Source organism: Nicotiana attenuata, chromosome 2 (assembly GCF_001879085.1).
Source record: "Nicotiana attenuata strain UT chromosome 2, NIATTr2, whole genome shotgun sequence".
Taxonomy (NCBI): domain Eukaryota; kingdom Viridiplantae; phylum Streptophyta; class Magnoliopsida; order Solanales; family Solanaceae; genus Nicotiana; species Nicotiana attenuata.
In genome coordinates, this window is record NC_031990.1 from 72,825,449 (window position 1) to 72,836,070 (window position 10,622).

General features: G+C 35.8%; 1 protein-coding gene across 1 annotated transcript; it reads left to right on the forward strand.

The window, feature by feature from the left end:
* LOC109212482 (DEAD-box ATP-dependent RNA helicase 7-like) lies at nt 4,761-9,579 on the forward strand. Its single transcript, XM_019376135.1, has 14 exons — nt 4,761-5,329; nt 6,040-6,174; nt 6,263-6,403; nt 6,511-6,622; nt 6,828-6,898; nt 7,111-7,265; nt 7,371-7,482; nt 7,767-7,868; nt 7,951-8,011; nt 8,098-8,266; nt 8,348-8,444; nt 8,525-8,619; nt 8,783-8,916; nt 9,119-9,579. The coding sequence occupies exons 1-14, from the start codon at nt 4,841-4,843 to the stop codon at nt 9,301-9,303; spliced, it is 2,058 nt and encodes a 685-aa protein (XP_019231680.1). The 5' UTR covers nt 4,761-4,840; the 3' UTR covers nt 9,304-9,579.

A 10,622-nucleotide genomic window follows, 5' to 3' on the forward strand; every position in this document is an offset into this window, starting at 1 on the left:
GGATCTTAAGATTATGTATTATCCTCCTCTTTTTATAACTATTGCTCTGACTTCAGATCATGAAGGACCTGTTTATCTAGTTAAATAACTTAGTAAGGATGTATGCACTAAGCTTGCATTATTAGGAAATCAAAATGTCCTAAGTGATATATCTAAGCTTTGTAATAGCCAAGTAGGAAATGCCCATAAGGACATAGGTAATGGTGTAACCTTTATTCCCTAATATATATATATATATATATATATATATATATATATATATATATATATATATATATATATATATATATATATATCCATGTTTATAAAAAAAAAAAAAGATCAGAACGATCACTAAATCTACCTTCATTGCAACACTCGTTGCTCAACATGGTTGTAAAGCTATCCTCCTAAGTCATATTTTTTTATAGCATTTGATCGTTTCAAAATAACATTTCAAAATTCTCTCCCTCCTTAAAATAACCTTCTACTGAACAAATGGTTCAAAAATCATAAATTGGTATGTGGGAGTTACGTTATGCTCCAATGGAAGTTCGTCAAACTTTTCCTCAATAGGACTATAATGCTCTTGGATCATATTACAATCATTGCTTTACACAATAACTTGTGTATCACCACTTCCATAATTTATGGCACTTGTCTTTTCAATTTTATTTGCATCCTTATGTAAACAAACTTTCAATATTGGCCTAGCACCTCGTTCATAAACAATTATCAAATAGGACTTTAAATCAAAATCATCCTCTATTAGATCATGCAGAGTCTCTTGCCAAGTTTTATCCAAAACCATTGGCTTGTAACTCATAATAATGTTTTCCGAATTACATGTTATCTTGCATAGCTAATATATTACTTCTACCAAATCATTATAACATACTCCTTGGCGATAATGGATCAGCCTGGCGATTTTCTTCTCCTTAGACTCAAACTCAATGCAAATAGTCAAATCACCCATTAATATCCACATATATTGATCACCTGTAAGCAAAAATAAAAGTCAATTAATACCAGTTTCTTGCATTTTATAATAGCAACCTCCTACATTTAATATACAGATCTCCTATGCTTTATATATCAAATCTCTTATGATAACATAAATATCTCCTAAAGTTTTTACTAATATATTCTGCATTTCAACAAAAGAATCTCATGCATTTTGTATTAAGATCTCCTACGTTTTATTATATAAAAATCTCCTACATTTGTTACTAAGATCTCCTACATTTTAATATATAAATCTCCTGCTTACACTGTCAAATCTCTTTTCTGGTTCACCTTTTACTTCGAAACACAAATCTCCTGCATTTTGTACTATTATCTACTAAGTGCTAATATACAAATCTCCTGCTTCAACAATCAAATCCCGTTTCTGGTTCATCTTCTTCTTTGAGTCGTCCTCCTCAAAAAAATTCAAAAAATAATTAAAAAAACAAAAGTTGAAATAATGTATTACTTGCCCAGACAACTATGAACTCAATGCAGCTATTGTTTCACGTAATGAAAGTTTTGGGAAGCTTGGACTGATCACTGATGGAGGAAATTTGTTGGCTTCTTTTTCTCCGTTTTTTGTATGGTTTAATAATATTTTAATTGCAAGATGCCATTTGCACCAATTTTCCAACACAATCACAAATGCTGACTTGGATGGCCTGTAGGTCCCACAAGGGTCATAAACCAAGACGACAATTTAAAATATCCTCAAAGCAAAATGACATTTTGTAAAGGACCAAATAATGAATTGATACTTTAGATGTAACAACCTCAAAAGTTAGTAAATAAGTTGGGGGATTTGCATCTATACTCGCTTTTTGGGTCACGTTTTAACTTGTGCCCGCTTTACAAAAATAATTGTAAGCGTACCCACTTTTCCGCGTAACTTCAGCATACGGGCTGAAGTAGCAAAGACAATCACGCAAAACTTCAGCATTCTAGTAGACGGGCTTGAAGTAGCAAGTGTGCTGAACCAAGTGTGCTAAAGTTTTTGTTTGTAATTGCTGAACTTAAGCATAGTAGCTGAAGTTTTGTTCTCTATTTGCTGAAGTTTTTGTTGTAATTGCTGAACTTAAGCATAGTTGCTGAAGTTTTGTTCTCTATTTGCTGAAGTTTTTATTTGTAATTGTACTAAATAAGCTAAAGTTTTTTTGTCCTGGATTCATTAGTTTTGTCATTAAGCTTTTTCAAAAATTTCAGCAGAAGATGCTGAAGTTATTTAGTTCATTTATAAAAACTTCAACACTAAATAAGCTGGAATTTTTTTGTCCTGGATAAGCTTTTTCAAAAACTTCAGCAGAAGATGCTGAAGTTATTTAGTTCATTTGTAAAAACTTCAGCACTAAATAAGCTGAAGTTTTTTTTGTCCTGGATTCATTAGTTTTGTTATAATCAAACCACTATAAAATAATCAGATTGCCAACAGTATCTAAATCATAAAATTTTGGAAATAAATATACGTGAAAAGAACAGAATTATCATGAAAAGAATCACTAAGTGTGACCTTAAACTTCCTGTACGTGGAAATATTCACAAATTATTGTCTGCTAACTTACGTAATTATTTATAATTTATTTTTAAATAATCTGATAAACATACTTATGGCAATCATCCCTGAACTGAAGTTTCATAGCAGCACCAACTGCAGCAGAAGAAAGAAGAAGAAGAAGAAGAAAACGAAGGAGGAGAAGGAGGAGGAGAAAGGGGACTGAAGTTGTTTAAAAAGTGGGTACAAGTTAAAACTTTTTAAAAAAATGGGTATAACTTAAATGTGGGCGACCAGATAAGACGCCCCGTGCAATATTTACATAAGTCGAGGCACCATCTCATTCCTTCAAACGATACTCTGATTACTTGTTTGGTTTGAAGAATAGATGAAATAATTATGATATAAAATTTGGTATAACTTTATTCGATGCTTGGTTTGTAATTTAAATCACGTATAATTAATTCTTATATAACTTAATATACCAATTACTGTATTATTTTATGTCAGCGGTAACGTGAAATAACTTATCCATATATAAAGCACTAAATGGATAAAACTAGGCGAAATACATAAACGGCCCTTCAAGTTGTCCTTAACGACTAGCTGAACATCCCAACTGATCCATTTACCATTTAGACACTTCAAGTGTTTATTAAGTGTATCAAGTAAACACCCGAGTGCTGAAGACTTTATGCGTGGGCTATACTTGCCAATGATGTGTCAAATGAGCCAATTAAAAAACGACACGTGTCAATTGGAATAAAAAATTGACACATAGTTTAAAAAAAAAGATAATACATTAAAAATGAAATAGAAACATTCTTCCTTTACTTTTGTAAAGAGCAGCACTATCCCTATCCCCTCCCCCTTCCGCCCTCCCTCTTCCCCCTCCCTTTCATCTTCCATCTTCTTCTGCATCAGTCATATCCTTCATTGTCAAAGTTTATTATGCAACCTCCATTGTCAAAATGGAGAAATTTGTGCAATGGAGATCATTTTTTTCGTTTTCTTTCTACTGCAATGAAAATAGACAAGGGGGCAACAACTCTGCCTTTTTTGGTAAACTCAATCAAGATCAGATGGGAAAAAATTTCCTTCCCTCTATGATGGTTTTATGGTGGGTTAAGGTGGTTTTGTTAAGAAGAAAGGAAGAAAAGAGGCTAAGTTTGCATTAACTTTCCCTACCCAAAGAGATATGCCAACCTCAATTATTTGGTTACCAGATTCATGGATCGGATTGTTTATTGTTGTAACTGATTAAAATTTAAAAATGTGGATTTTGTTTGATTTAGATGTGGTGAAGAAGAGGTTTGGTGAAGATGGAATATTTTGGGAAGGAAGAGAAATTAATGTGTGGAAAATAAAATATAATGGGACCCACATAAAATAAAGTTAAATTTAAAAGAAAGAAAAAAAAACCCTTAATTTTGAGGGTTTCACGCGCTTAGAATTGAGTATAAAGCACACACTTTGCCATGTCAACGTGAAGGGTTCACGAGGTCCTACTTTAGTGGAGAAGAAGTGTCCAACTGAAAATAGGCTCAGTTAAGATGTTCAGTTGATCGTTGAGGACAACTTGAAGGGGCCGTTTATATATTTCGCCATAAAACTACCACTGTCTTTCTCCTAGAAGCTAATAACGGTCAAGCATCATAAGTTATAATTATAAACTGACTGCCTTTTAATTTAATTTAAGAGTTCGATCTTTTGTTTGCGTCCGAAGTCCTAATATTCTTCAAGCAAGAATCAAATAATTAAGTATTTTACATGATATGTTGTATTAATTTTAGTGCGACAAACCAAATATTTAATAACGTTAATTTTGTATTACTAATTCCATTATTGTAATTCTTGAATAAATTATATTTGGCACAAAAAATCCCTGAGTGTAAGTTATATATACCAAAGTGTAAATTTCTTCTTACACTATCAAAATAAAAGAAGTTTTGCAGTTGAAGTAGGATTTAATTTAAATCAAAATCTTCATTCTAAAATATTGTTAGTTGTATTTCTCTCCACTTCTTTCATAATCAAACACATAAAAACACTAAAATTTTAACTTTAATTAGAAGGAAATTCATACACTTAATAAAAATAAAATACTAGAGTAGTAGAGTAGCAATTAGGAAGGAGCTGAATGCTGATGGTCAAAGTATTCCCGCGAAGTTGGGGATGTTTTAAAAATCGGACGGTAAGCAATTAACGTCAGGACTCATTTGCAATCCAAGGGCTTCGAAGCGATCCCACCGCCAAACCTTATAAATAAAAAACCCTAAACTCAAGTTTCCTCCTCTTTCCTCCTCCTGCTATTGCAGCTTAACTGCCACACCATTTGCAGCATCTCCTCACAAAACCTTTTTCATGCCTGCACTTGTTGTAAGTGAAACAATTGGGTCTGAAGAGCCGAAGGAGCTGAAGAAGAAGATGAAGAAGAGCGAAAAAGGATCATCCGCCGACACCCTTAAAAAGTCGAAAAAGACCAAGATTGATTCTGGGTCTGATTCAGAAGAGCTTAAGAAGAGTAAGAAGAAAGATAAGAAGCGAAAAGCTTTAAACTTGGATGATGATGAGGAGGATGATAGTTCGGAGATACTGGAGCCGAGTAATTTGAATGGGGATGACAAGACGAAGAAGAAGAAAAAGGCTAAATTGGTGGAGAATGATGATGATGAGGAGAAAAAGGAAGAGAAAGAGGAGGATCCTAATGCTTTGTCTAATTTTAGGATTTCTGTTCCTTTAAGAGAGGCTCTGATTGCTAAGGGGATTCAAGCGCTCTTTCCTATTCAAGCTATGACTTTTGATACTATCTTTGATGGCAATGACTTAGTTGGTCGAACTCGCACTGGTCAGGTATATAATACTCTTTGCTATTACCTTTCTGAAATGAAAATTCTTAATTTTTATTACTATTTTTTTGTGTTCAGTTTGTAATTTAAAGTTGCATGCTGATATTTCAAAAATCTGGCTATCATAGCAACTTGTCATGTAAAATTTGAAGGTCTCTTGATGTTTACTGGTTTGAATATGGGCTGTTTAGTTTGTGGCATTTGGAAATTCTAACCCCGAATGCAATAACCAATGTCCATGCTTTCCTTGGAAATTAAGATTAGGGGAGTCATCTATAACCATCTACACATGCATTTGGCTCTTAAGGGGGAGAGAGATAGAACCTTAGTTCTTTATGTGATTCTCATTCCTGTGCTGTTAACTGAATACCTGACCTACTAAAAAGTAGCTCCTTTTTTTGGTGTTATGTGGTTTCATGTCCCACATTTCGTCGCTCCATTTGTTAGAGGCTTACTGTAAGATACACAAGTTGCTCTTTTGATGTGGATTGTATATCTAAAATGAGTTTTCTGAGAACATGAGAGTTGATAAGAACTTCTGTCCATTACTTGACCATTATGATAAACGAATAGTGCCCACTTTTGTTCTATTAGCATAAGAAAATTAATGAACCAAATTTGCCAGTATTACAAGACATATTTGTAAATATTTCATTGAGTAAATAGTCACTAGCAAGCATTTATTACTTCAATTTTGTGCTCCCACATTTGCAGGGTAAAACATTGGCCTTTGTGCTGCCCATATTGGAGTCCCTGACAAATGGTCCTACTAAAGCGTCTCGGAAAACAGGGTATGGGAGGGCTCCTAGTGTTTTGGTGCTCTTACCTACTAGGGAATTGGCACTTCAGGTATTATTTTAGAGGCCTTGCCCAAGTTGACTGCTTCACCGAATGTGTAACCTATGCGTTCTCTTTTCTCACTTCATGTTAATTATAGGTGTTCGCTGACTTTGAATTTTATGGTCGGGCCGTGGGGCTTACTTCATGTTGTTTGTATGGAAATTCTCCTATGGGACAACAACAAGTGCAATTGAAACGAGGAGTTGATATTGTTGTGGGTACTCCTGGAAGAGTTAAGGTAGTATATTCAACGGTCTTATATTAGGTGACTCTGGAATATTTGCTGTAGGTTTATGTTTTCATGCTTCACAGAGTTTAGATTACTCCTTACAAATTTTGCTGCAGGACCACATTGAAAGAGGAAATATTGATTTCAGGTCTCTAAAGTTCCGTGTTCTTGATGAAGTTGATGAAATGCTGAAAATTGGTTTTGTTGATGATGTGGAATTTATATTAGGTATACTATTCAGCGGTTATCTTACCCTCATTTTCTGACCATTTACCATCTCTTTATCCGGTGCTGTCACTTACGTCAACCTGATATTCTCTGGGAGCTGAAATTTGCCTGTGCATTAAATGTCATTTCCAGGGATCTCCCATCTTAGTTATCTTAATGATTTTGTTATGTTTATTCTTCTCCTTTTCTCTTTTGAATTTTGAAGGCAAGGTAGAAGATGCAAGCCAAGTTCAAACACTTCTTTTCAGTGCCACTTTGCCAAGCTGGGTGAAGCATGTTAGTTCATTATCTCTCTTTTTTTATAAGTACGAATCAGTGTTTTCTCCTCCTGGGAATATTTCTAGCCCCTTCGTTTATTTAGTTAAACAAATTGCTTCTTGCGGGGCTTGGAAAACAGGCGACCTTGGGGTGAAGGGAGATGTACAACTTCTGTGTCATAAGCTTGCGTTTTTTTTCCTCTCTTGAATAGTTATCTGTTTTGGTGGCAGATATCTTCTAAGTTTCTCAAACCTGATAAGAAAACAGCTGATCTTGTTGGTGATGAGAAAATGAAGGCCAGTAAGAATGTGAGACATATTATTATACCATGCTCTAGTTCAGCCAGTACTCAGCTAATTCCTGATATTATTCGATGCTACAGCAGGTTGGTTGTTTCTCCTTTTTTAGTATCTGTCCATTGAAATTCTTAGAATGACAATCAAGTTATGAATTCATTCTCCAACATTCTTTGTTGCCCATGAAATATCAGTGGTGGCCGCACTATTGTTTTCACCGAGACACGAGGTTATGCTTCGGAGCTGGCCGGCTTATTGCCTGGGGCACATGCTTTGCATGGAGAGATACAACAGTCCCAGCGTGAGGTAAAAGTTTGTTTAAAATAGCTTTATTCTGTGTGCTCTGTTTCGCCGTCTTTCTCGCTCTCCTTTTGGTGACTTTGCTGCTTTAAGAGGATGAGAGTTCCTCCAGGAGTAATCACCTTCTGTTGTTAATGGATAAGAATATAAAAGCCAAATAGGACTTTGCATAAGTTGACTGTTTGTCACTTTCCTTGACTCCTTCAACAAATTTTATATTTGTGGTAAGGGGTACATCCCTTCAATTCTCAACTAACAACTCTTTCCCTGATTGTTGTATGCTGTTCCAGGTAACACTTTCTGGATTCAGATCAGGAAAATTCTTGACATTAGTGGCCACAAATGTAGCAGCCCGTGGATTGGATATTGACGACGTTCAATTAATTATTCAGGTTTGATACGACAAATTCATATTCGACTTGGATGCTCAGCCTTATTGGTTATTTGAATGCTAAATTTAACATGTATGGTCAGTGTGAGCCTCCACGCGATGTCGAAGCGTATATTCATCGATCTGGAAGGACAGGACGGGCAGGTGAGCTGCTGATGTTGGAATTGCTTTTCTTTGATCACTGGACTTCAGGGACATTCTTACTTATATTTGTTTGTTATGCCATTCAGGAAATACTGGTGTGGCGGTAATGCTTTATGATCCTAAGAAGTCCAACATTTCTAGGATTGAAAGAGAATCTGGTGTGAAGTTCGAGCATCTATCTGCTCCGCAGCCAGCTGATGTTGCTAAAGCGGCTGGGAAAGAAGCAGCAGAAGCAGTTGCTGAAATTTCTGATAGGTAAGTTTTTCATTTGTGCCTTTGGTTGATTTTTAATGTAGCATCACTTTATCATTTCCATTTGTTTGCAAATCTCTGTAGTGTAATACCTGCTTTCAAGGCTGCTGCTGAAGAACTTCTAAACACCTCTGACCTATCACCAGCAGAATTGCTTGCCAAGGCACTTGCCAAGGCAGCTGTAAGTATTTCTCTTCATTACTTGTATGGTGTTGAAACCAAGGGCCTTATGGTTGACTAGACTGGTCTCTTGCTTTCTAGGGCTACTCTGAGATCAAGACTCGGTCGCTTCTTTCTTCCATGGAGAACTGTGTTACTCTACTTCTTGAGTGTGGGAGGCCCATATTTGCACCTTCGTGAGTATTTAAACCATGTCACTAAATGCTTTCTTACTTTCTCCAATTAACAAGTCATACCATGACGATGAAGCTCAGTGAAAGCTGCTATGGCCAGAGCCTGCTGCTGTTCTGTTGAATAATTCCTCTGTTGATCTTTTCTGCTTTGTTAATATGATGGCAGCTTTGCATATAATGTTTTGCGGAGGTTCCTACCAGAGGACAAGGTTGAATCAATCAAAGGTCTTACTTTGACAGCTGATGGGAAGGGTGCGGTTTTTGATGTATCTGCTGATGATCTGGTTATGTTTCTAGCAGGTATGTTTCTTCATTTCTGTAATTGATAGATGAGAATCATCCAAACAAAATTCTATTCTAGAGCCTGCCTTCATCATAGTTTGCTTCTTAATACCCATATACTCAAGCAACCCCATAATCAGTGATAAATTGTTGCAGCTTGTCTAAGCTCTTTCTCATTACATCTCATTGATTTTGCCGTTACCCCGGTGGGGCTTTGCAGGGAAGAATACCCAAGGTGTAAACTTAGAGGTAGTAAAAGAACTGCCTCGGTTGCAAGAGAAAGACCAGGCAAGAGGTGGAAGATTTGGTGGTGGTCGTGGTGGCTTCTCTGATAGGAGAGGTAGAGCTCGCTTTTCTGGAGGCAGAGGTGGAAGAGGTCGCGGAAACTTCGGCCGTAGATGGTGAAGAAGGCAAATAGTTGATCCGAACAGTTGACTGTACAGGAAAATTGTTGCGATGATGAAGAAAAATGTATATTGCGGCTGCTGTTTATGGAACATGATCATTATATTTTCCACATATAGGTTCAATTGTACTTTATTCTTATTTATTTTTTGCTTGTTACAGCCTCTTCATAAGAGGCAATTTTCTTTCGGCTTCGATTTTTAACTTAACAGCTTTGCTGAATCCTAGCCAAACGATATCATAAATATAATACTTTCAATAGTACGGGATTTTAGACATCGCGTGTTATCAAGCAGAATGCAATTAATTGATTACGCCCAACTCTAGTCTTAAAAATGATAAGCGGTCGTTGCAAATATAATCCGATCTAAGAGTTCGGAGCTTAGGTTTTGCTATGACTGTTCACTATCACCGAGAAGGACAAGTTCGAACAATTTTTAAGTTAGAAATATTAAGATTCTTATGTTTAATTAATTAACTAATAAATTAATAATTAAAGATACTAAGGGTTGGAGCTAAGATTAAGGAAGTCTAGAGTTATGATTTTTCCAATTGTCGGAATCCTCCGCTACTTCTTGTATAATTTTGCCTAATTATTATCTACTGATCGTGAGCACTCGACTTATCGTAATTCTCTTTCGAGCAACTACAATAATGTACTAGTCATATTCGCTCGAATTACACTAGCTCGACAATTTTTCACCGCTCACTATGATCACGTCAAAACTTCATTATCTCTAATCTCGCTTTTAAACTTGCCGTATTGACCTTTCATATGCGTTAGGAGTGATGTTGTTCTACATCCACCTAAATATGTACTCTTTTTCAAGCAATACATAATAAATAAGCACCGTTAATTGTAAGCTCTTCAATTAACTTAAATAAGCACGTAATTGAACAAATCGAAAAATTCAAAGACTCAATTATATCAAAACGTATCAAGAATTCATCCTACAAAAGGTTCCATCAAAACCAAAGATAATAGAATTAGCTGCTCATAAAAGTATGTAAAACTACAATACTAAAATTCATAACCAATAACGGAAATAGGAGAAGAAAGTGAAAAACTCGTAGAAGAATTCTCCGCCTTGCTCCTTGTGTGTTCTTGCCTCCTTAGGTCGAATTCCCTTTCAAAAGTGAGTTTAAGGACTATTTATATAGGATAGGGTTTGATTAGGGCGAAATAATACAAGCCAAATTTGGAACAGCCTTTTTAGGTTAGCTCGCTCACTCTTTCGTGCGCACACGAGAGTGAACGAGCGAAGTTCTTCTCTTTTTCTTTTTCTTCTAGGTCTCTCGTGCACTTCCATGCCTTTTTG